The 25,733-nt window shown below is 44.0% G+C and overlaps 2 protein-coding genes across 3 annotated transcripts; one reads left to right on the top strand and one right to left on the bottom strand.

The window, feature by feature from the left end:
* The first annotated feature begins 1,520 nt into the window (after positions 1 to 1,520).
* On the top strand, positions 1,521 to 8,487 carry PIN4 (peptidylprolyl cis/trans isomerase, NIMA-interacting 4). The gene is made up of 4 exons (XM_072626318.1): positions 1,521 to 1,823; positions 4,627 to 4,700; positions 7,717 to 7,836; positions 8,315 to 8,487. Exons 1-4 carry the CDS (start codon positions 1,667 to 1,669, stop codon positions 8,471 to 8,473), a joined length of 510 nt encoding a protein of 169 aa, XP_072482419.1. The 5' UTR covers positions 1,521 to 1,666; the 3' UTR covers positions 8,474 to 8,487.
* Positions 8,488 to 15,839: 7,352 nt separating this feature from the next.
* ERCC6L (ERCC excision repair 6 like, spindle assembly checkpoint helicase) lies at positions 15,840 to 24,916 on the bottom strand. Of its 2 annotated transcripts, none has more exons than XM_072627115.1 (2): positions 24,637 to 24,916; positions 15,840 to 19,691 (listed from the first exon to the last, which is right to left on the bottom strand). In XM_072627115.1, the coding sequence occupies exons 1-2, from the start codon at positions 24,810 to 24,812 to the stop codon at positions 16,217 to 16,219; spliced, it is 3,651 nt and encodes a 1,216-aa protein (XP_072483216.1). In that variant the 5' UTR covers positions 24,813 to 24,916; the 3' UTR covers positions 15,840 to 16,216. The 2 variants fall into 2 exon arrangements, with proteins under 2 accessions (XP_072483216.1, XP_072483217.1); XM_072627116.1 differs by lacking the exon at positions 24,637 to 24,916 and adding an exon at positions 23,586 to 24,460.
* Between the last annotated feature and the right edge of the window lie 817 nt (positions 24,917 to 25,733).

Genomic DNA, 25,733 nt, shown 5'->3' on the forward strand with positions numbered 1-25,733 from the left:
GTGTGCCTGGAAAGACTGAGATCCACTGATACCCACAATGCACATCCTTCCTACATTTGTCTCTCTTTTTAAGGTTTAGGCACTTTCTCCTCCTGGATCCCTCTCTCTGCCCCTTCCAATCCCCCTACACACCTTTATCTGAGTCTCTCCTTTGCCCTTACCTGAACTTATTGTATGTTTATTTATCTCTACATACATTCTTCCCTGTAAGATTTCACAAATAAGTTAATATTATAAATTGGTATTACTTTGAACCCAGAAGTCAAGGTCCAATAAGCAAGGTTTTGAATAAGGTCCCTAACACTAGAATGTGACCATGGGGAAGTGACTTGGTGTGTCTTCGAACCTGTTTCCTCATCAGTAAAATGGGAAACATAATTCTTATCAATGAAAAATTGTGCCTCCCTTGGTAAGACCCAAAGGAAATAATGTCTGTGTGTGGGACGGTTCAGATCCCTACTTGATTCATTACTCAGAAGTCTCTCAAAGTGATGATAGAAAGTTTATTTATTGGATTCTGGAGAAGAGAAGCGGGACAATCCTGCAGCAGCTCACCAGGAGTAGGAAAGCCGAAGACAAAGAAGAAGCAGTGATATTTATAGACCCTAACGCAAGACCCACCTCCCTCCACCCACCGTTATCCTCGTTGGCTGAGAATATGATCTTACATTCTAGACGGGAAATGTAACCAATCCCTTTTGAAATGAAGACATCGAGGAATTATGTAAGTTTCATCCAATCATTGAGACCCTAATACACTACACAGTTTTATATCCTTATATGGAATTATTCCACTCTAAAAATACTGTAACCTTGAGCCTCTCAGTCTTACCTCACCCCTGGGAGAAGAACTACAATCTGAGAAGTCTTCACTAAACCTATCCCACTCATCTATAAAGCTCTCCATACAGGTACTCGACCTTGGTGCCTAATCAGGCTGGTTAAATGGAATTGAGTGATACAGTGCGAGGAGGAAGAAAAGGGGAGGAGGGCATGGGGTCCCAGACGCCTGGTTCAAATCCCGCCTCCGACGCTCGTCACCTTCCTCCCCCCCCCTCCCGCTGCCTCAGTTTTCTCTTCCGTAAACAGATGGGTTTGGACTCGATGCTCTCTAAGTCCCCTTCCAGCTCTAAGACCCAATAATTAATTTAATTTTTATTTTTATTTTTTTAGTATTCATCAAAAAAAATTTAGTTCAAAATTCTCTCCCTTCCTCCCTCCTTAAGAAGGCAAACAATATGATATCGATTATATATGGCAAGTCATGCAAGACACATTTACATATTAAACATCGAGAAAAAAAGAAAACTTTAAAAAGTGAAAAGTAAAATAAGATCTCGTTCAATCTACCCTCAGAGCACACTAGCTATGTCTCAGACCCGACCAATCAATATATCGCAACTTCTGCCTGGCGAGGAGGGGCGGGGCAAGTTGGGATTGAGCCGCCCCACTTCCCGCATAGCTACGTTCTCACGCCCCGGAAGGGAAACTCCAGGAAGGCGGGGCATAGAAGCCGTGACCTGATTTTTCCCGCCCCTACCGGTCTCACTAGCCACCCGCCCTATCCCTCCCAGCTTCTATTTCATTGGTCAGAGTATCGAAGGACCCGGCCTCCGTGGCTGATTCAACCACTGCCTGATTGCCGTACAGCTTGGGTGACCGCCAAATGGTGATTGCGCTCTTCGGGCATATCATTGGACACCCCTGGAGGAATTCCAACCGCATTCGCCAATCGGATAGCCGGAAGTACGTACGGAGGCGGTGGCAGCAAAACGGAAAGATGGCGCCTAAAGGGAAGAGCGGCTCCAGCAAAGGAGGGAAAGGTAAGACGTTCCGAGGGGTCTTGGAGCTGAGGCTTCCTGTGTCTCCTCTCCACGTGTCTCCAAGACCAAATTCAAAGGCCTCATAGGCCTTAGACTTGCGTCCCTGCACCTTCCTTCCTTTTTTCACGCTCTCGTTCTCCCTCCGCGCCTTCCCTTCCCCCACCCCCAGCTCCACACTTATTATTTCGCGGGCAGGGGGAGGGGTGCGGGGGGAGAGGAGAGATTCCCAGCTCCCTCCATTTCCTCAGTCTGTCACTTAAGGGGGGTTGTTCCGCGCTCTCTCTGCCCCCCCCCCCAGCCTATTTCATGGAGGGGCTCCCCGCATTCTTCACCCTTGAGCCTGTCACTTCATGGGGGGGATCCTCCAGCGCTACACCCCCAGTCTGTCATTTTAGCTGGGGAGCTCCCCGCACTACCCCTCTCTGTTCAGCAAAAATGACTCGGCTGTAGGGTCAGACTGCAGGTGTCAGAGGTGGACGCCGGGTGCACACCATCTTCAGTAACTTCGAGATAGCGTATGGGGGTTAGACGGAAGTCATCCAGGATAAATCTGCTTTCATTTTAAAGGTTCGAACTCTTGGAATATTGAGTTATTTGAGGGAAACAGGAAAAGGGGATGAGATGGGGACAGCACAATCCCTTAAAGACCTTTCTGCCCAGGGAATGAAGTGGATGTAGGATGTCATAAAATTTGAATTAACTTCAGAATAACCAGAATTAGAAAACAAGCATCCATTAGTTCCTTTTTAGTCCTGATTGGGAAAAAAAACAACTAAATGTAAGCGTACCAAACATTAAAATGAAACCGAGTCACAGAAAGGGTTTAAAAAAAAACCAAAACAGGTTCAAACAACATCCTATATACGGGAAACACAGTTGGTCCAGATATACTGAAATGAAAACATGATCCAACAAAACATAGGAAATTCTAGTACTAAAAAGAATTTTCAAACTCTAATACACCATTGGTCAGACTGCAGACTTTGTGGGAGCTTTTTGGAGGAAAGTGTGGCCATGTGTAAGAAGAATCATGAAATTGATTCCTATTTATCCAGTGATGCTGTTGTCAGGACTTTAGCCTAAAATATAATGAAAAGGAAGGTGGGTGGGACTTGTCTCTGCAAAGATGATCCTACCTGTTGAAAACAACTGGCAGTAATGCACATCCAGTAATAGGAAGATGATTAAATGAATTTTGTCATTTAATGGAATGCTAGAGTTCCATGAAAAGTACAAATCTGAAAATTTCAGGCAAATAGGAAGGTATTGCTGGGGGGGGGGGGGGGGGGGTGAAGCAGAACCAAAACTGTATATACAGTAACTGCAGCTATGCATACACATACACACATTTAAATATTATATATATTATATCTGTATATCTTAAAGCAAACAAAGGTTAGACTTAGAGATTGACTTGGAAAAAGTACAAATACACCCTGGTGGAAAGTAGGAATGAACATTGGTATCTAATAATTCAGCAGATTCCACTTTGTTAAACACTGAGAATTTCATGTAAGATTTTATACATCATTTTGTAGGTTTATTTAATTATTAGTATTTAAGGGTAGTTATTGCTTTACAGTAGAAATATGCAAAATTTCATGTTCATCTTTTTAAACTACACATTGATTTTGACAGAAAAATGTACCTAAGCAAATTTTAGTTCTCAAAATTTCAGTGTCAAATACTCATGTTAACTTGGTGTATTAAAATTGACCCCTCCTTCCATGACTTCAAAGGAATTTTTAAAAAGAATTCCTGTTTTCATTTACTTGGAGATGTCCTGGGACTGTGGATAAAAAGTTGCATACAGTGATAATCACAGTCTCTGGGGTGGTTGATTTTGTGCAGCTCTTTCTTTTTTCAAAAAAAAGGTTCATCTTCTGGGTGTGAGTTTGAGTGTGTGAGTATCCAAAGAGGATATCCAGAAATGGCTATGATGTAAAAAATGAGGCATCAATAAAACATTGGGGTTTTTTTTTAATGAATCTTACATCTAATATTAAAGTTGTGAAGACACTACATTACGGGGATGACTCTTTTGTTGAGGCCGGTAGGTGGTGCAGGAAGGCAGTGGAGTCAGGAACTTGGGCCTGGTGAGTAGGGGGGCAGTAATGAGAGCACCTGCCTGCCAGGGTTAGTTGTGAGGATCAAATGAGATTATATTTGTTAAAACACTTTGGAAACCTGAAAGTGCTATGAAAATACTAGTTCTCCTTATTTGGTAGAGAAAAAGAGAATCTTCCTGACTAACCATTTGCCTTCCAGAAACTGCTGACCTCAAACTCTTTGGTTGTTCTGGCCTCTTCTATCTGGTCCTCTTACTTCTTGATAGTGGCACCCTCTGGAACTGTTACTTCAGAAAGTACCTCTCTACACTGTTGAGCTATGCATTTTCTGTCCCATAAGAGAAAATGCACGTATTGACCTAACTCTGTGCATTGTATTAATGAAATCGATCTGTTTTGTTTAGAGTTGGAAAATAGGAAGAAGCAGATAGGGTAGAGACATGGCAATGCTGATTTTCTAGGACAGTTCCGATTTCAGGAAAAGAAAGCCTACTTTTAAAAGATGGGATCAGTGCTTTTTAGTTTTCTATCACTGTCACTTCTGAGTACATACTATCACTCACCCCCAAATTGTAGCAAAGATAAAGAGCTCATCAAAAGCTACCCAGACAGTGACACCCCTGCCAATCTTTGCTTTCTGGTTTTGATGTTTGCAGACGTTCATAAGGTGGGGGGTGGGGGCAGGACATGGCACAGCGTGACCTAAATAAATGTCATTTTTCTCTTTGGTAAAGGGGGAGCAGCTTCCGGGAGTGACAGTGCAGATAAGAAGGCTCAGGGTCCCAAAGGTGGTGGAAATGCAGTAAAGGTGAGTTATAATGATCTCATCTTTGTCTTCTGAAGTGTTTTATTAGGGCTTAAGAAAACCCTATACATTATTAACAGGCATTTCAAATATAGTACTTTTAGTCATGACGACAGGTACACTAATATGCACTGTTGATGGAGCTGTGAAATGGTCCAGCCATTCTGGAAGGAAATCTAGAATCATGCTAAGAAAATGAATCAGATCCCCCTTGCCAATTTCAGTGTGGTCAGTCAAAAAAACCCATATACATGAAATGTTTATAGCAGCACTTTTTGTGACATCAAAGAATTGAAAACATCAATTGGGGGATGTTATCAAGGTATTGGAATGTTGCTGCACTGTAAAGAAATGATGTGTGTCATAAATAGAAGGATGGAAGGAAAGCTGTCCATGAACTGATGCAGAGCCAAGAAGACGTTCTGCACAATGTCTACAACGTCAGCGTCTAGAACAATCACCAGAAGCCCTGCAGGCAAAAAAGTCAGAAAACGTGGACCATGTAGTACACATGTCCCGCCTCTGCAAAGGGCCGTGTGGGAGGGTCTGGGCTTTAGAGATCGGCTTGTTCTTTGTAAGTGAGGGCAGCAGAACTCAAAAAGCAGTAGGCAAAGCCAGCACAGAAATGCAGATGGAAAGAAAGAAATGGGCCTGTCTGGCATGCCTTGTCCTGAATCAAATCGTGCTTAGTTTTGCTGACCTGCTTTTCCTCCCTCTCTCTGTCTTATTTATTAGAAGGGATGGCTCCCAGCAGGGAAAGGGAGGGGAGAGTTTGGAGGTGAATGTGACTGGAAAAACAGAAGGCATCCATAGAAACAAGACAGTGGGGAAATGAACTGAGTGTATGTACCGAGCCAAACCTCAAGGGGAGATGACTTGGTTTTCTGAACGTTCTTCAGGACATGAATGTGCTGTTTTAGGAAAATGACAGTCAGTGAAGCCTAGCAAGGGTTCCCTTTGACAAAGTTTACAGACTCTCCCCTGGATGTGCCACCTGGTGGGCAAAAAAGTGGAGTGATTCAACAGACCAAAGGGGAAAATGGGAGAATGTCAAGAGGCTGAGCTCATCCAGGGCCTGTTACGGGAAACAGTTAGAAGAAGACTAGGGTCTTTCTCCACCCTCTAAACTCAGTGATGTAAGCAAAGCCTCTTCCTTTTCTAGACTTTCCTAGAAATGTCCGTGTTGGAATTAAGAGGCAGCTGGGGATGCCACAGTGTACAGAAGATCAGGCCTGCAATCAGGAAGACCTGAGTTCAAATCTAATCTCAGACACTTCCTAGCTGTGTGACCCTGAACAAGTCATTTCATCTCTGTCTCAGTTTTTTCAACTGTAAAATGGGGATAATGGTAACGCCAACCTTGTAGGATTGTTCCCAGGATCAAAGGAGATCATGTTTATTAAGTGCCTGGCTTATGATGGGTGCCACAGAAATGCCTGTTCTCTTCAATCTGCTGCCAGCATCCTCCCACCACAGCACTTTGAGACTCTAGCCTGACTCAATAGGTCATTTTTCTTGCCTTTAAAAACATTTTTTATCAATATCTTTCGTTTTTATATCACCTACATTTCCTGAAGTATTCTCTCCCTTTTCTCTCCCAAAGAACCATCCTCTTCCCTGGCCCCCAGCATGAACCAAGCAGTCACCAATGAATGTTAGTTAGGAGAGCAGCATAGATGAACCTTCTGATTGGCTGACTGCACTATAGTCAAAATTGAGGTGACATTATTTGGCCCTCCTCTTCTAAAACCCCCTTAACCACAGCCAAGATAGGGATTTGAGTCACGAGCCCAAGGCTCCCTGGCAGAGGGTATAGTCTGCCATGGCTTTGATTGAATAAACTTGAATTTGACTTAAGTGAGCAGTGGGTCAAGTTACAAAGGAAATTGAGTTTGGGATAAGTGGGTAACAAGTGGTGAGGTACAAACTTAGACAATACAAGGGTGTTGATTTCCATTCACAATAGAACGATTATATAATATCATATATTGATGATAATAAGGCTTGCCTTAGCTTGGCTTTAGGCAAGTTTCTAGAATGTCTGGGAAAAGTGAAGTGGTGAAGGAGTTTGGATTTACCCATTAAAGCCTATGCCAATCCGACTAAGCCTTAAAAATAGAATTAAACTCAGTTTTCAATTTGACAATCCCCCTCCTCCTTTGATTCTTGGGAAGCCACACCTCCCGCGAATCACTTAGTCTGATTAAAATGACAAAAAACAGTTAAGTATATCTGTTGATTCATAATAATTAGTAAAGTTGAAGCAGTGGTGTTACAGGAGCAAAAAATGCTGGGGGGAAAAAATTCAACTGTGCAAAACAACTATGGATCTCCAGGAATTGGTTTTGAGATAACCCTGGTGCTAGAAAGCATGCAGTAATTGATACAAAACCAGAAGATAATCCTGAGGCCCGTGGTCTGGAGGGTGACTTTACCAATGCATAGTCAAGTCAGCAAGCATTCACATTCCCATCTTTTGTCATCTTGGCCAGTTTTTAGGGTTTGAGGTTGTTTCATATATGTGCTGTTAATTGGGCTGTTTAGTCCTTTAGCCTCTTTGCTCTTGGGGGATGACTTGGGGGTTTATATATTTCTGTTAAGTGTCTGTCTATCTTGGATACCAAACCCTTATCCCAGATACTCAGCACAAAGATTTTCTTCCCTTGATGCATTTTCATTTTTACAAAAAGCCTGACAGTTTTATGTAATCAAAATGTTCTGTTTTGCTTTCTGTGATCATCTCTGTGCCTCATTTGCTTAAGAGAGAGGTTAAGATTGAATCCAAACTTCACAGAACAAATCCATCAAAGGGCTGCACTTGAAGACATAGAGGCCTTGTGGCCTCAAGGAGGCAGGTCTCCGGGTTAAGAATTCACGTGTTGCCCATAGCTGTGAAAGGTACTGACAGCCCTTTTTTCAGTTACCACCTCATGAGTCAGGATAACACAATTGATTCTTATACTGTAATAAAGGGTTTGGGGTAATGGAAAGTACCGTGGGTTTCCTTTTTGTCTTGTAGGTCCGACATATTCTGTGTGAAAAGCATGGCAGAATCATGGAGGCTATGGAAAAACTGAAGTCTGGAGTGAGATTCAATGAAGTTGCCTCTCAGTACAGTGAAGATAAAGCCCGGCAGGGGGTACCTATCTCTTACCAACTGGCACTGTGCCTCAGTCCTAATCCTAACCCTAACACTCAATCTTTTTCTCATTCCTCCGGCTGCAGTATGCCAATGCACACATCATCCAGTGACAGAATATGTGTCTAGTTCAGGGCCTCAGCCAAAAAGAACTGGAAGTGGGCAGGGCCCCCTGCAGATATGGGCGGGAACCTCCGTGGATGTAACCATCCTCTTTGGGTTGTCCCCTCAAACATAATGCCCACTGAGGGGAAGGTGAAAACTGGCTTTAAAGATGCCAGTCTCCTCTCTCCGTCTGGAGCTTTGTTTGAATTGTGGCCACTCTCAGGGACCCACTGAGTGGATGCTGCTGCAGGGCTTAATCAGGAACTTCCCCTTTGTCTTGTGACCCAAATCTTTGCAGAGCCTTTATGAAGGTCTCAGATTTTTCTTTGAGGAAGATAATTGTGTCCAATGGATCTCTTTTTCTTTTTTTCAGGGAGATTTGGGCTGGATGACAAGAGGGTCCATGGTAGGCCCATTCCAAGAAGCGGCCTTCGCCTTGCCTGTCAGTGGCCTGGACAAGCCCGTGTACACAGACCCCCCGGTGAAAACCAAATTTGGGTACCATATTATCATGGTGGAAGGGAGAAAATAAACTGCGATAAATGAGTTGATTTTTGTGATTTCTTTTCAAGATGCTGAACAGCCCATGTATTTTATTGACTCTGTTATCAGTGCTTGAAATCAGAATGGTTAAGACAGTATATCAAGAAGTTTCTTCAGGGACACAAGTTCTTCTGTAATGCCTCAGGGCTATAGAGGTCACCAGGGGGTGCCATGGTGCATACAGCACTGGGTTTGGAGTCAGGAAGCCCTAAGTTCAAATGCAGCCTCGGTTCCCTACTAGCTGTATGACCCTGTGCAAGTCACTTAACCCTTGCATGCATCCGTTTTTTCAACTGCAAAATGGGGATAATAACAGCACCTATCTCCCAGGGTTGTTATGAGGACTAATGAGATAACATTTATGTACCATGATAATAAGCTATCGAAATGTTTGTTCCCTCTCCCCCATCTCCATGGTAGTATAAAGGTGATCCCAGGTTCTTGAAGGCTGTGCACGTGGAACACGAGCTTTGCCTTGGAGATTCTCCTGGCCTGGAAAAGCCTTGGGGTAGGCCCTGTTTAATAGATGTGCCTGCTTTCAGAAGAACAGCCTGCCTCAGACGCTCTGCTGTCCATTCCCAAGCCACGTCCCTTCTTTTTCCTGGTGTGCCCCCTCACTCTTGTCTTGCTCCATCTCCAGAACTCCCTCCTGTCTAACTCTTTTATGTGCTGTAGCTCCCACCTCCCTGCTTGTGACCTTCCCTCCCCCTAATATAGCTGATCAGCTTGGATCCAGGAACTGCTCCCAAAGATCCCTCTGATCTGAGCGAGCAACCATGCCTCCAAGCTGAACTAGCGGCTCTGCCCTAGAATGGATTAACCCCAAGGCTTCTAGGTTTTTCTTGGAGTTAGTTTGGAGGTGTCCCAGCCTGCTCATGATGCTGCTCTTGTACTCTGCTCTTGTCTGTGCCTCCCACTACCTCAGATATCTCCAGCTGGAACATTTCCCTTAAACATGTAATAAAAGGTGCGTTAGGACTCACCTACAGAGCCTGCCACCTAAGGGCACAGAAGGCCACTAGGTAAATTCTTTTGCATCTCTTGTTCATTTATGACTTCCCATACATTTGCTACAAAGATTCCACCCGATACATACTCGAGGCCTTCCTCACTTTCTCCTGATGTGGTGGGGCACTCTCACTTCATACCTGTTAAGTCAGTCAGCATCAATTCACCACCTACTGTGCGCCAGGCATTGTGCTAAGCACTGGGGACAAAGAAAGAAGACAGTCCCTACCCGCAAGGGGCCCCCAGGAGGAGTCAACATTGCAAACAGCTATGTACTAGTGAGTTAGACGAGATGAATTGGAGGCAATCAACAGGGAGAGGGCCCAGCCTGTGACTGGCAGAAATGAGAGCTCCAGGCTTGGGGGTGGCCAATGGAAATTGTGCAGGTGGGAAACGGAGCACAGAGAGCATGCAAAGAGAGGAAGGGGCTGGGTTTCAGAGGACTTGGAATGACGAATAAGATTTTATATTCAATCCTAGAGGTGATGGGAGTTGCTGGAATTTGTTAAATGTGGGGGGTAGTTTGACATCATTCAACCTGGGCTTTAGGAAGATGGACCCCAGCTATGGATTCATTGTTGGCCCACAACCCTGGCTGGATCTTCTGTCAGTGGCTCCCAACAGAATTCAGGTGCGCTCCTTTAACTGGTGGGCCTTCTCCTTGCCCACAAGTGGATTTTAGTGAGACAAGCACCAGATTTGGGGTCCGAGGACCTTAGCTCTGCTACTTAACTACCTGTGTGACCTTAGGCAAGTCATTTAACCTTTATTTCCTCAGCTGCAAAATGAGGACACTGGACACGATGATCTCCAAGGGTCTTTGTAGTTTTAAACCTCGTGATGCTAACGAACTTGCCATGTAATGAGGAGTGGAGAGGTAAGACCCAAACAACATGGGTAACATATACAGTAGAATGGGATGATCCAAAGGCTCTAGGAAAATGGGAGGAGGGAGTGATGTAGAAAGGCTTCAGATAGTAAGTGGTGTCTGAGCTGACCTGAAAAGAGAGGGAAAGATTTCATTACGCGGAGCTTCCTGATTTGGGGAGTGGGGGGATGCATAGATGCAAGGGAATATAAGGGGATTGGACAAGTTTAGATCAATTGTAGTATGTGAAGGGCGGTCATGAAGTAATGGTGGAAAGGTAAGTTGGGGCCAGCTTGTGGAAGGCTGGCATGTCAAGCTAAGGAGTTTATTCTTCAGGCACCAGGGAGCCTTGGGAGGGTTTGAGCAGCTTAGTGCTGTGCAAAAGATGAATTGGAGGGAGGGGTACACATTTGGAACGCATTCTAGTGATCTGGGCAAGGAGTGATGACTGTCAGTGGAGATGAGGCGACGGAGAAAAGCAGATGTACTCTACCAAGTTTGCAGATAGATAGGTTCTGACACAATTTCTGTAGCATTAAGGTATCCTCTCAGCTCAGTCTTAGACCCAAGGATAAAGAGATGACCAGCTTAGCTTCTGGCCAGACTTTGTGGATGTTTTTCTAGGAGTCACTGCAACAGCATTGCAGCCTCAGGTCTTTACCCAAGGAAGGATTTGGAAGGCTGAAGCTACTGCTAGGCCCAGAAGCCCCAAACCTGAGAAAAGCACAGATTCCGCAGCACAATGGAGTGGCCCTATCTCCCTTTTCCCCTGGTGTCTGAGAAACATACTGGTGCTGTCACAGTACACAGAGCGTTGGGCCTGAAGTCAGCCTTGTTCAGTGCGGCCTCAGACACTTACTAGTTGTGTGACCCTGCAAGTCACTTCACTGCCTGCCTCAGTTTCCCCAACTGTAAAATAGGATTAATAATGGCACCTTCCCTACATAGTGGGGAAGCCCCAGTAAACTGGTTCTCTGACTAGCTCATCTCTGTCATTCAGTTCTAGACTACCTATGTGAAAACTCTTTCATCTCCATCCACTTCAGCCCCTTTCTATTCTTCCCTCCTCTTTCGTTGTGTCTTCTGAAATGGCCATTCTACTATTAACCAACTTCCCTTTGTCTCTGTCAACTTCCTGAACTTAAGGAAAGCTCCCCCCAGTCCCTGCCATCCAACCCTGCAAGACCCTCCATCCCATGCCACTCCTCCAGGACTTGATGACCCTGGACATCCTGGGCCACAAGTAGGCTGACTCCTTGCTGATCATTCCACTTCCAGGCCCTCCCTCTGCTGACTGGCCATCTATATCCGTGTGAAGTCGGCCATCATCAGCCCCTCAGCCATTCACCTTTTCCTTAAGGTCAGCAATGGCTCTGTCTTCCTCTATACTCCCACACCTGCTCTTATAGCCGGGAAAGATAGCCCCTCCCCTCAAGTCCTCTGAGGCCTACCCTCGAGGTTCACCAACTCTCCCCGTCACCTAGAGATAGTAAATGCCCTTCCTCCAGGATGCAGCCATTCTTCTGACCACAACTTCCTATCATCCCCCTTCCCCTCTCCCAGTCTATCATTCCTGCCTCATTTTCCTCCCTTTGCAACCTTGACCATGTTCAACCCTCTGTTGTCCTCTACCCTCCAATCCCCAGCTCTAATGTTGCTCCCCTTCTTCACACACTCTATGATCCTGCCAAAATCATCCTCGTTGTTCCCTGATCTCACCATCCCATCTCCCACCTCTGTACCTTTGCTCAGGCTGTCACTCCTGCCTAGAGTGCCTTCCCTCAAGTGCTACCTTCTACAAGAAGTCTTTCCTGATCCCCCTAGTTTATTAGTGCTTGTTCACTCCTCAGATGAATATTATGCTTAATTACTTGCTTATGTGTTGGGGTAGAATGTACGTTCCTTGAAGACGGGAATATTTTTCATTTTTCGTCTTTGTACCTGTCTTTGCATGTATCAGGAGCCAGGTAGCATAGTGGCTAGGGCACTGGGCCAGGCATCAGGAAGGCATGAGTCCAAATCTGGTCTCACTTATTAGCTGTGTGACTTGTATGTTAAAGAGATGGTGGGGGTCACTGTGACAGTCACTTCACCTCTGCCTCAGTTTCTTCCTCTGTAAAATGGAGATAATAGTAACACCCACCTCCCAGGACTGTTGCAAGGATCAGAGATAATCATAGCGTTTAGCACAGTGCCTAGCACGTAGTAGGTGCTATAGAATTGGTAAGTCCTATTAAGTACTTGTTGAGTCCAATAGAAATCATGAACTCAAGAGCACCAAATCCATCTAATTTTAACCATTTCACCCTGTCCACTTTCACGATAATAATCATATATTTTACATATGTAGAGTGGAACTTTTTCCTAGGTACTGACCGAGGCTCCTTTATTTTCACAACATCCATGTGTGGCACTTTAAAGACGAGGAAGCCAGAGCTAAGCCTAACAGTACAACGAACACAACAGCCAACCTCCTCCCAGGCCAATGAGGTACGGAAGCATCACGGATTTGTCAAAGGGACCAATGAACAGAAATGTAAGAAGGTGCTGTTGTCTACTAACCAAAGCCATGGTCTCTTTGAGGCCTCCCAAGGGACAAACTCACTGACTGCCAGCACATTACCTCACCACATTCTCCTCTGTTAACCAAAGGTTGGGAATATAGAATCAGTGCTGCCCCTCCCCAGATCTCAGCCCCCACTTGCAGACAAGAGCTACCTCCAAAGCTCTTGACATTTTGATATCTGTGTAGGTTCTGGCCATTCCAGCAGAGCAGAACCCCTTGGGAAGGAAGAGCCCCATCACCATGGCCTTTCAAAGTTGGAAATGTAGGGGTGTGTGTGTATATATGTGTGTGAGTGTGTGTGTATATGTGTGTGTGTGTTTAATAGTTGCTCATGTCATCTTTGGTAACATACAGCCAACTTCAGACTCACAGTTGGAAGCGACCTCAGAGACCATTTATATAGTTCAAGATATGTGGAGAGATTAAGCATTTCCTAAGCCTCTACTGCATACCAAGCCAAGCTAGTCAATCCTACTCTCATCCTTGGTGCTGCCGAGGAAGTGGTAAAGGCCGGGGGCAGCATAGGCCACACATCCTGCTCTCCTCTTCAGTTAGAGGCAGCATGTGGGAGATTGGAGAGTGAATGTCAGATCTCCAGTTCTGAACTCTACCTTGTATACACACTCATGGACAAACTGCTTCGTTTTTTGGAGCCTGTTTGCTCATCTGGGACATGGGAACAACACTGATTTCACTACGTACCTCATCAGGCTCATGGGGAAAAGAAACACCACACAAGTGTGAATTGTTTCACCCATGCTTACAATCTAGGTCCGGGCAATAGAATGGCCACGCCTATAGGGACAGCTAGGTGGTGCTACAGTGCATAGAGTGGCGGGTCTGAAGACTGATTTTCCTGGCCTCAGACACTTCCTTGCTGTGTGACCCTGGGCGAGTCACTTCACCCTGCTGGCCTGCTTCCTCATCTGTAAAATGAACTGGAGAAGGAAATGGCAAAGCACTCCATTATCTTTGCTGAGAAAACCCCAAATTGGGTTATGAAGAATTGGACTCAACTGAAAGACAATAGGCCCTAGAGTTGAAATGGACCTTAGAGGTCATCTTACCTAGCTCTCATTTTTGAGAGGCCACTGAGCATCAGAGAAGTTGTGTAATGTACCCAAAACCACATACCTAGGAAATGGCAGAGGTAGGCCTCTTACCTAGATTTTGATTCCATGTGTGTTGACCAAGTTGGGAGGCCAAAAAGCTGGCACAAAAGCCATAAGGAGTGGACTGGAGCAATAGCAAAGGTCTGCAGCGGGCCATCCAGTTAGCTGCTGTCATATCTGACGGATGTTTTTCTTAAACCTGGTGTTTCCTAACATCCCACTCCCAAAAGACACATCTTCCCTTGCGTGATCGTCCTTCATTGCCGAAGACCATGCCATCAGAAAAATGATAACATGACTTGCACTTGACTTTGTTTTGAGTGAGGGAGGGCTGTGCTGGTCACCAGCCTCACTTCTCCTCCAGATCCATCTGAATCCAGTGACCAGATATTCATCAGGATGACTGGAGATGACCCAGGATGAGGCAATTGGGGTTAAGTAACTTGCCCAAGGTCTCACAGCTAGTGAGTGTCAAGTGTCTGAGGTGAGATTTGAACTCAGCCTTCCCTTGTAAAATAGAGCTTGCACCCATTCCTCACTCTCACTCAAAGTGTTTCCTTCAGATGTTCTCTGGGTCTAAGACCAGTCATTTGGCAAGGAAAATGCCCTTAATAGGCTGCAAATGAGGAAGCAAGAAACACGTACCAAGGGGTTAGTGGCTGACTGGTCTGGTCCTAGAAGCCTCCCCTGCCTGGACAAAGGCCAAGAACCCCAGAGACGCAAGCCAAGAACCCCAGAGACGCAGGCCAAGTCAGTGGTGTTCTGGCTGCCCTCCTTCCACCACCAGCCGCCACCCCCACCCCCCTCCCTGGTCATTCTCCCTTTAACTCCCATCTTGCTACAGGACCAAATGCTGCTGAACTGTATCAGTAACTCATATAGGACCATAAATCAGCAAACATCAAAGTAAAAGTCTCAGGAGCTCCCCAAACCTGCACCCCTGCTGAGTTCAATAAATTCCACTGTTTTCAGAGGCTACCTCTATATGGGAGCAATGGCTGGTAACTGAAGGTAGTTTTGAGGAGTAAAGTTTGGAGTTGAGGGAAAGAGTGTAGAGGTCAGGATGGGTCTTAGTATAACCTGAAGATGTCTCTCTCCTCCCAAGGGGACAGGGACAAACAAGCACCCTGACATAGAGTTCTACATTCATACTCCAAATTGACATGTATAGGGTGGATGATCTGAATATCAGGGACATATACTGATTAACAAGCTTAAAAATCTTGTTTTAAATATCCTGTTACTGAGGCAATGATTGAGCTAAAGGATGATCAACTACCTTAGAATATTAATTGCAATTATATGCAAACGAAAGTGCTTACTTTTAGCCACACTCTAAAGCCAGCAGGAGAGGTAAGAACCTAAAAATAACACGGAAAAATAGGGACACAAGAAGTGGGGTAGTATGGTGGGCAGAGGGCCAGACTCAGGAGTCAAAACCCAGATTCAAATCCTGGCTGTGTGAACCTGGACAACTCGTGGAACCTCACTCGGCCTGTTAAATGAGGGGGATTGAATTCAACTGTGAGGTTCCTTCCAACTTTGATCCTAAAAGTGGCTCTTGTGTTTGTGAAGTGTCAAGCTAGGTGTAAGGTCAAATGACTTTTCTGAGTGAAGGGGAACAACTGTATTAAGGTTGAGGTTTTTAGGTTTAACAGAAGTGTGTCATGACTTTTCATGTTAGTGCTTTGATCCTCAAGTCAAAAATGAGTGAAGCACTAGCAGTGCCCATTCCCTTTTGAATGACAGCTTTTGTTCATGCACACTGACCAATATCACCAGTTTCAAAGAGAACGTAACATTTAATTTGAATTAAATTCACTTTTTATTTTCCCAACTCCCCCCACCCAAGGAAACTTCAGAACAGGGTCAACTGGCTAGTAAACTTCAAAAAACCTTGTAAAAAACCAATACTGTCCCAGGTGGACTGTCCAGCAGTGAAACACACAAGAACAAAAGGCAGCAAAAATCTCAACCCTCCCCCCCCCCCAGACTTGATGGGAGTAACAAATGTTCACAAAAAAAAGGAATATAAAACGTTAGTTGAATTGTCATCCTAAACATACTAGAACCTATCCTTTATTCAAAACATCACCTTAAATTAGGAGAAACTGAATTAGAAAAGTAAGCATAAGTAAGCCTCAGTGGATTTTAAAGTACAGCAAACAAACAACATTCTCAAGTTTGATTAAGCTGCTTATATAAACTTAAAGTCAGGAGCATAACTTCAGGGTCCGTACTTTTTATATCAAGGGCTTTAAGTAAACAGTTGAGTGCTTCCTGTATTTTCCCACTCTCTTTCAGTTCCTTTCCACACCTGACAAGAGCCTCATACTCATCTGTTCCAGGAGCTGAACTCGGATTGTATGCAGTCGTTTCTTGTGGATCTCGACTGGTCCCAGATGCACTCTGGGTTAAATGTGAGTGAGACACAGACAAAGAGCAGGGCTCACTTTGGGACAGTGAGATTTCTTCTACAGGTTCCTCTTCTGAATGTTCAGACTCTTGACTATACTCTGCTGTTTCTTCTTCTTCTGAATACTTGTCTGTACCCTTTTTATTACTGGCATCTTCTTCCATATCTTCAACGTGGTCTAAGACCACATTAATAAGGGATCTCCTTGAAGCCAGGGATCTTCTAGAGATTGCAGAATCATTTTCACCACTACATATTACAGATAAAAATAATTCAGACTGGGATCTATTGTTTTTGGGAGTTGAGCTCAATTGTGTTAGTAATGGATTTGGAAAAGGGGGTAACAATTCTTCTGTCACAGAATCATCTTCATCATCTGAAACAATCCTCTTCATCGTGTGTCTCGTTTTCACAGGGGCTATTTCATCTTCCAGTTCACTTTCTTGATCAGAGAGATACTCAAGCTGTGGAGGGCTACTCTGCCCTCTAGGGTTAGTTGCTAAATCCTTCACGCTAGGCTCTCTTTCAGTGAGCTCCAAAGACTGCTTGGAAAGATTCTGTTCACTCTCTAGAGAGTCTTCCAAGAAAAGATTGAAATCACCAGCCTCCTGCAATGAAGAAGCTAAGTTGGCCTCATTTGGTCTAGAATTCTCCATTTCACTTGGGCCTGCTGACAAATCACCGACTAAGCTAATGAGATAAGGACCCAATTCCATAGACTTTTCTGGACTAATAGGCAAGATGGAAGATTCCAGTAAAATCTGAGCATTTGTTAGTTGATCTAGATTTGGCTCACGATCACCTTTTGCAGTTTCCTGAGTGTGATCTGGTAAAACTGGATGCCTATCAGCAGGTTTATTGGTATTTAATATTTCCATTTCACAGCACCCTTCATTGGAAAAAGTAGTTATAGATTCATCATCCATTTTGTGTTCTGACCCATGAACATCCGATTGTTTTCCAGACACATCTACATTCACAACAGAGAGATCGTAGGCCTCAATGTCTTCAATAATGCTCAAATTTGCCATTCCAGAATGGAGAGAGTCTTCTTGTGTAAGATCATTCAATTCAGAGAATTTCTCCTTTGATTTGGCAAATTTTTCAGGTTCTTTTGGCCACGTTTCCTCAAGTCTGGCTCTTGCGTTGTTCAGTAAGAGCTCGTTATTCTGAGACTCTAATTCAACCAGGAGTTGAGCCTTCTGAACCCTTTCTTGCACATACTGAGAATTCCCTACCTCAGACTCCTCAGGAACAGACACATCATGTGTGAACATCAAATCATGGTCAGAGATTCCTGCTATTCCCAAAGTGTGCAGGTAAGCAATATGTTCTTCCAATTTCTTATCAGTCTTTCTGTGACCAGCATGCAGAGAATGAAGTTGCAATTGTGTTGCAGAACTCCGAAAATCCCCTATCGTAAAGAGCTCTCTCAATTCTTGCTTGCTAAAATATCTAATGGGGTTTTTTTGATCCCCAGTTGTTTGTCTTATTAACGAGTCCTTGAAAACCTGTCTTCTATATATTTTCTCCTCCACTGTACCACAGGTGATCAACCTATAAACCACAACATTTTCTTTTTGCCCAATTCTGTAAACTCTATCTACAGCTTGTGCATCAGTTGCAGGATTCCAGCTAGGATCAAAAATGACCACTCTAGTTGCTGCAGTTAAAGTGAGACCTACTCCACCTACTTGGGAAGTAAGGAGAAAAACAGAGACACCCTGACTCCGTTGAAATAAGTCAATTCGCCTCTGTCTTTCTGAAAGATGAGTAACAGTTCCATCAATACGCACAGTCTTGAAATTCTCTTTCTTTAAAAGGTGCTCTATGATGTCTAGAAGTTTTCTGGATTGAGAAAACACCAGAGTTTGATGTCCTTCATCTTGTAATCTCTTAAGCAAAGCCATAAGGAATATCACTTTCCCCGATTCTTGCATTAGGGATTCATGAGGCACCTGATCAACCTGGATATCAGAATGAACGACTTCATCTTCGTCTCCACCAGAGAAGTTGCCTTCTTTGAGACCTAACAAACTGCAAGCCCGGGCTGACAGTAACCTCGGGTGATCACACAACTTCTTTAAGACAGTCAGCTCAGCCAAAGGCGACCGTGTTTCCATTAACAACTGTTTGATGTGCTTTAGGGATACAAATTTCCTATATATTTCTTCTTGCAAAGGTACTAAATACAACCAAATAATTAACTCATTTTTCCTGGAAAGGGAAGGCATTTCACAGACAATGTCACTACGTGGATCCTTTTCAAGAAGATTGCTTTGGGGTTTATTGACACTTTTCTTCTGTACATCTTCTTTAGTCCTCCTGAGAAAATAAGGTTTTATAAGTGTCATTAAGTTTTCAGATATTTTCAGTCCCAGGGCCTTCTCTCCTAAAGTAGCATCTTTCTCCCTGGCCCTAGTAATAGGATTTTCATACTCCATTTTAAAGGTTTTAGATGTTCCTAGCAAGGATCCCTGACAGGCAAAATCAAAGAGGGACCAGAGCTCATACAAGTTATTCTGAATTGGGGTTCCTGTCAGGAGGATGCGATTTTTCACAGGGATAGCCCGGGCAGCAATTGATGACTTAGTAGAAGAGCTTTTAATTTTATGGGCTTCATCAAGTATAAGATAATCCCAGACAAACTCTTTTCCATCCAGTTGGGAAAGCTGCTGCCAATTGTTGATCAGCATTTGGTATGTTGTAACAGCCACCCCATTCTTCCTCTGAATCCTGTTTAGATTTCGGGTACGTTCATTCTTGCTGGAACCATGAAAGGTAGCAACTCTCATTCCTGGGGTCCACTTAGCAAATTCTTCAGTCCATGTGTTGATAAGGCTGGTAGGCATGATCAGTAGGACATACCTCACAAGTTCAGCATCAAACATAGCAGAAAGGAAAGCAATAATCTGAACAGTCTTCCCCAATCCCATATCATCTGCCAATATGCCACCTTTCTTTCTCTCTTTATACAGGCTATAGAGAAAGGCCACACCTTCTTTCTGGTGCTCAAAAAGTTGATCATGCAGTTCTCGATACAGCATCAGGCCACTGTTGCACACTTCGATGAACTCATCATCTCCTTCCACCAGTAGCTCTTCCATGACTTCCTGCAGTCTCTGGATTCGACTCAGAACCTTGTCATTGGGAAAAATATCTTTTGCTAAATAGAAAAGTTTAAGGGCTTCTTCTAGATTCCCATTCTTGGCAGCTTCTTTTGCTTCTTTTACATATCTATAAATGTAAAAAAGAAAAAGACACATGTATCCTGGACACTGAAAGTACAAAGAGAAAAATGAAACCATCCCCTCAAAGAACTTAGAGTTCATTAAAGGGAAGGACTAGTAGGTGTAGAGGGGTGTGTGTCTGTGTGTGTGTGTGTGTGTGTGTGTGTGTGTGTGTGTGTGTGTGTGTGTGTGTGTGTGTGTGTGTGTGTGTGTATGAGAGAGAGAGGCAGACAGAGATGCCCAGTGAAGGACAAATCAAGAAAGTCTTCCCATAAGAGCTGTTACCAGAATTGAGTTTTCAAGGAAATTAGATATTCGGAGAGGCAAAGATAAGGAAAGAACAGATGAGGAGGACAAACAGCCTATACAAAGGCAGGGATGAAAGATGTGATAGATTAGAGCATGTGAATGGGAATAATAAGGGATAAGGCTTGAAGGGTAGATTGGAGCCAGGTTGTAAAGGGGTTTCAGTGACCAACAGAAGAGCTAATGGAGATCCAAAAAGAGAAACTCCTAGGAACATTGTGGCCAAATTCCAGAGTTCCCAGGTGAAGGAGAAAATATTGCAAGCAGCTAGAAAGAAACAGTTCAAGTATTGTGGAAATACAATCAGGATAACACAAGATCTAACAGCCTCTACATTAAGGGATCGAAGGGCATGGAATAGGATATTCCAGAAGTCAAAGGAACTAGGACTAAAACCAAGAATCACCTACCCAGCAAAACTGAGTATAATACTTCAGGAGAAAAAATGGTCTTTCAACGAAATAGAGGATTTTCAAATTTTCTTGATGAAAAGACCAGAGCTGAAAAGAAAATTTGACTTTCAAACACAAGAATGAAGAGAACCATGAAAAGGTGAACAGCAAAGAGAAGTCATAAGGGACTTACTAAAGTTGAACTGTTTACATTCCTACATGGAAAGACAATATTTGTAACTCTTGAAACATTTCAGTACCTGGGTACTGGGTGGGAGTACACACACACACATGCACACACGCACACATACATAGAGACAGAGTGCACAGAGTGAATTGAAGAGGATGGGATCATATCTTAAAAAAAAAATGAAATCAAGCAGTGAGAGAGAAATATTGGGAGGAGAAAGGGAGAAATTGAATGGGGCAAATTATCTCTCATAAAAGAGGCAAGCAAAAGACTCATTAGTGGAGGGATAAAGAGGGGAGGCGAGAGAAAAACATGAGGTCTACTCTCATCACATTCCACTAAAGGAAAGAATAAAATGCACACTCATTTTGATAGGAAAACCTATCTCACAATACAGGAGAGTAGGGGATAAGGGGACAATCAGGGTGGGGGGGATGATAGAAGGGAGGGCATGGGGAGGAGAGTGCAATTCGAGGTCGACACTCATGGGGAGGGAAAGGATCATAAGAGAATAGAAGTAATGGGGGACAGGATAGGATGGAGGGAAATATAGTTAGTCCTATACAACACAACTATTATGGAAATCATTTGCAAAACTACACAGATTTGGCCTATATTGAATTGCTTGCTTTCCAAAGGGAAGGGGTGGGGAGGGAGGGAGCTAAAGAAGTTGGAACTCAAAGTGTTAGGATCAACTGTAATGTTCTTACCACTAGGAAATAAGAAATACAGGTTAAGGGGTAAAGAAAGCTATCTGGCCCTACAGGACAAAAGAGAAGATGGAGACAAGGGCAGAGAGGGATGATAGAAGAGAGAGCAGATTGATCACAGGGGCAATTAGAATGCTTGGGTCTGGGGTGGGGAGGGAATAAAAGGGGAGAAAATTTGTAACCCAAAATGTTGTGAAAATAAATGTTAAAAGTTAAATTAAAAAAAAAAAAGAAAAGCTAATGAACCCTACAAGACACAGGGTTCCACTGGAGGTTACTAAGCAGGGGGATGTCATTTTGGCAGCTATGTGGAAGATGGATTGGAAAGGGGACAAAATGCCTCCAAGCTGCCACTCCCAGCAGGAGCAGGATAGGATGGAGGGAAATATAGTTAGTCTCATGCAACATGACTACTATGGAAGTCATTTGCAAAACTACACATATATAGCCTATACTGAATTGCTTGCCTTCTCAGTGGGGATGGGTAGGGAGGGAGGAAGAGAGAGAAGTTGAAACTCAAGTTTTTAGAAACAAACATTGAGAATTGTTTTTGTGTACAACTGGGAAATAAGAAATACAAGTAAAGGGGTGCAGAAATTTATCTTGCCCTACAGGACAAGAGAGAAGATGGGGATAAGGGAATGGAGGGGTGTGATAGAATGGAGGGTAGATTGGGGGAAGGGATAATCAATCAGAATGCATGGTATTTAGGGATGAAGGGAGGGGAGAGATGGGGAGAGAATTTGAAACTCAAAATCTTGTGGAAATGAATGTTGAAAACTAAAAATAAATAAATAAATAAATAAATAGAAAAAAATGGGTATAATAACAAAGACACCCCCCCCCCCCATTATCCAATGGCTGTGAAAAGGAGTAGCATCTCCCTGCCTTAGCCCAGAGTAAGTACCATCACCTCAGTAATAGAGGTTATATCAACAAACAATTTACCAAATACTTATTGGGCTTAAGGCTTGGCCTTTGGTCCCTCCTTATCTTTGGTCTCTTTGCCCAGGGGAGGGTAAATTTCGATGGCCAAAAGCTGCCTTTTTTCCTTTGGGTTTACTAGCTAGTTTTGTTTCTCAAAAACCAAGCCTTAATCCCAATTCATTCTGGAGCTCATAGATTGGCCAATAGGTCCCAGCCCTCCTAGTTCAGAGTGAATGCAAATATTAAATAGTAACTGTTTCTCTTTTGGCCAGGAACCCTGAGGGTCTTCCCTTTCCAGTTTAATTTTTTTTTTTTTTGATTAAAGGGGCTATCCCTTGAGTAACTACTTAAGGAGGCCTATTCACTGAATGGGCATTATCTCACGCAAAGTGAGAACCTAAAAAAGACCTTAGCCTAAAAGGGTCAGGGTTTTTCATTGCATCCTGGGCCACCTCCAGTTGTCCCTGATGAATATCACTGGCCCCAGATGGCTCTGGAGGAGAAAGTGAGGCTGGTGACCTTGCACAGCCCACCCTCACTCAAATCCAAGTCAAGTGCAAGTCATGTCATCATTCCCTGTTGTCATGGTCCTCTTTGAGAAATGAAGGACAAATACAATAGCTATTATAATAATAGACTATTGTAAATATCCAAATTAACTACAAAGGACCTATGAAGGAAGAAGCTATGTGCATCCAAAGAAAGAACAGATAAATAGAAGTATGCATAGAATGATTTTACACACACACACACACACACAAGTCTGTAAAGGGGGGTTGAAACAAAAGGGGAAAAAATTAATGATAGCTGTTAGAGCAAGTTGTACATAATATATTTGCATTTCATGTGCAATCATCTTTATTGTAGTTGTAGAAATACTTGTTTTATTTCATAAATATGTAAATAAATATTAATTTTAATCATTTTTATTTTAATTAAAGTTAAGTAATAAATTAATTAGATATTTTCATTTATTAATCAATAATAGATGAATAATAAATTAAATGATAATCAATGACATTAACATATTAAATAATTAAACGAATTAGAAATTTAAAATAGATTATTTTAATTAATTAAAATAAATATTAATTTTTAATTAAAATAAATAAAAATTATTTCATAAATTAAGAATTAATAAAATAAATTATATTAATAAAAATAAAATTTTCAAAAAATAATAATAAGTAGTTAACATTTATATCACAATTACTTAGGTGCCAGGCACTCTGCTAAGTACTTTGTAATTATTTCATTTTGCCCTCACAAGAACCCTGAGAGGCTGGCGGTATTATTTATTCTCATTTTACAGTTGAGGAAACTGAAGCAGATAGAGACACACACACACATTCTCTCTCTCTGTCTCACACTCTTACCCTGCACTATCCAACTCCAATTCAATCCAATGGCTCCCAGGATCTCTTACAGCAATCCTTTATGTGCCTACTAGTTCTTCACGTGACTCAGATACGGCGCATTTTGTCTGACTATCTTTCTCTCCCTCTGCTCGAACTACAGATCTCCCTGGCTTCCTTTAATTCTCATTTAAAATTCCATCTTCTACAGGAAGACTTTTCCAATTCGTCTTAATTCAAAGATTTTACTGTCAATTATTTCCTATTTATCCCACGTATTTAAGGTTAGAATCGATTCTATCAGCTTTGTGTATCTTTGCTTGCTAATTAGTTTCTCCGCATAGATTGTGAGCTCTTCGGGGGCTCCTCGTATTTCCAGCGCTTAGTGCAGTAGCAGGAACATAGTAAGCGCTTAATCAATGTTTACTTCTCGGGTGATCCGTCCCCCATTAGAATGCATCCTCCGTCAGGGCAGAGATCGTTCAGACACAATAAACTCTGCCTGTGTGCTGAACGGTTCTTGATTCTATGGTGATTTTGCAGTTCAGTAATTTCCTTTGCCCACCTTAGCACATTCGCCAGTTCCACCCCCCCCCCCCCCCCGTCCCCCACGCAAAGAGCAGTCCCGGTGGGCGTGGCCGGGGGATTGGAGCAGTATGGCCGCGGGACCGGGCTTGATTCACTTGGCATGAGCACGGGGCCCTCGACATCCCAAAGGATTGCGGGGAGGGTTCCCTGTATCTAAATTCAAACGAGTCAACTTCTAGAAAACTAGTTTTTCTCCTTTCCCCCTAGGTCTACAGTTTGGTTAGAACCGGAAGGGAGAACTTCTCGAAAGGCCGAGAACGATCTCCTTCCGCTCTCCCCCGCCCAGCAACCACCGCGAGGACGCTCCCAGGCTGCCCCAGCAAACCGCGCGCAAGCGCTCTTCCCTCCTCGCCGCCGCGGCAGCCCAGACGTCCCCCCCCTCCCCCCCCTGCCCCCAAGCTTTCCCCGCCCCCTTCCCAAAGTCTGTCGGTCGGTCGGCTGGCCAGCCCTCCCCGGGTGGAAGCCGGGCAGCCTCACCACCTACCTGCGGTAACTGGCTGCTTGGCCCGGGCTTAGATGCTCTGCTGCATCCCCTGCGGCCGCGGCCGCCGGCTCCGCCATGGCCACCTTGGACTTCGTATCGGTCCAGATCTCGGCCTCGGTCCCGACGTCGATCTCGGCCTCGGTCCCGGACCCCACCTCAGCCTGGGGCTCCGCCATCGCTACGGCTGCGGGGATGCTTAGGAGGAAAGGGGCGGAGGAGGCTGTTTCTTTTGAATCTTCCCTCCTCCGAAGCGGCGCTGACGCACAGTGGGCGGGGCCCAGAGGGCTTCGGGCCAATCAGAGCTCAAGCCGTCGCCCTCTGACCCGCGTCCTCTCCCTCCCAGCGCTCACGGCTCCCCCTCAGCGCTCCCTTCCTCCAGTCGAGGTGGTGAATTGCTAGGGTTGTTGTTGGTGTGCAGTCGTATTCAGTTTCTCACTCTCCGTGACCCTATGTCGGATTTTCCTCGCAGAGATCCTGGAGTGGTTTGCCGTTTCTTTCTCCAGCCCTTGTATCGAGGAGGAAACCGAGGCAGGCAGTTAGTGAAGTGACTTGCCCAGGATCACACAGCTTTAGTTTTTGACTTCCCCTTCAGCTTCTCCAAATTTCTACTTCCTAAATCCAATCTCTGGCCTTCACAATTCCAAATCCCTTGCAGAGTTCCTTCTCCTTACTTTTCAGTTCGAGCCCTCCTTCTACCCCTTTCCTCTGCCTCTCACAAACAGCCACAGGTAGCACATGTTAACACATGACCCGAACAGTTGGATTAAATCTTCTCTTGGCAATAAGATAGGCAAGTAACACTAGATCTGGAAAGCTAGGCCTCCACTTGCTGGGTCTGCCCACACCCCCAGCCCACTAAAACCACTACTACTTAGATCACACTGAGTCTCTATCTCCGGTGTTAAACTGAGCCTGGACAATTAGGTCCGTATATTATTATGGGTCTGGAAGGTCAGCTTCCTGAATAGTTAGGATCCTGTTTCACTATGAGTCTGTTAAATTAGGTCACTGGGTTACACTGAGCCTGGCAAGTTAAAATCCTATGTAACAGTAGGCCTGTACAACCAACCTTCATTTTTTTTTCTATCTCCCTTTCT

Source organism: Notamacropus eugenii, chromosome X (genome assembly GCF_028372415.1).
Source record: "Notamacropus eugenii isolate mMacEug1 chromosome X, mMacEug1.pri_v2, whole genome shotgun sequence".
NCBI classification, from domain to species: domain Eukaryota; kingdom Metazoa; phylum Chordata; class Mammalia; order Diprotodontia; family Macropodidae; genus Notamacropus; species Notamacropus eugenii.

Excerpts from the sequence above, each read along its gene's own strand:
- PIN4 (XM_072626318.1), top strand. The coding sequence starts at position 1,667 with ATGGTGATTGCGCTCTTCGGGCATATCATTGGACACCCCTGGAGGAAT. Across the intron at positions 1,824-4,626 it reads CTCCAGCAAAGGAGGGAAAG|GGGGAGCAGCTTCCGGGAGT; the intron begins GTAAGACGTTCC and ends TCTTTGGTAAAG. Across the intron at positions 7,837-8,314 it reads AAGATAAAGCCCGGCAGGGG|GGAGATTTGGGCTGGATGAC; the intron begins GTACCTATCTCT and ends TCTTTTTTTCAG.
- ERCC6L (XM_072627115.1), bottom strand. The coding sequence starts at position 24,812 with ATGGCGGAGCCCCAGGCTGAGGTGGGGTCCGGGACCGAGGCCGAGATC. Across the intron at positions 19,692-24,636 it reads CAAGCAGCCAGTTACCGCAG|ATATGTAAAAGAAGCAAAAG; the intron begins GTAGGTGGTGAG and ends TTACATTTATAG.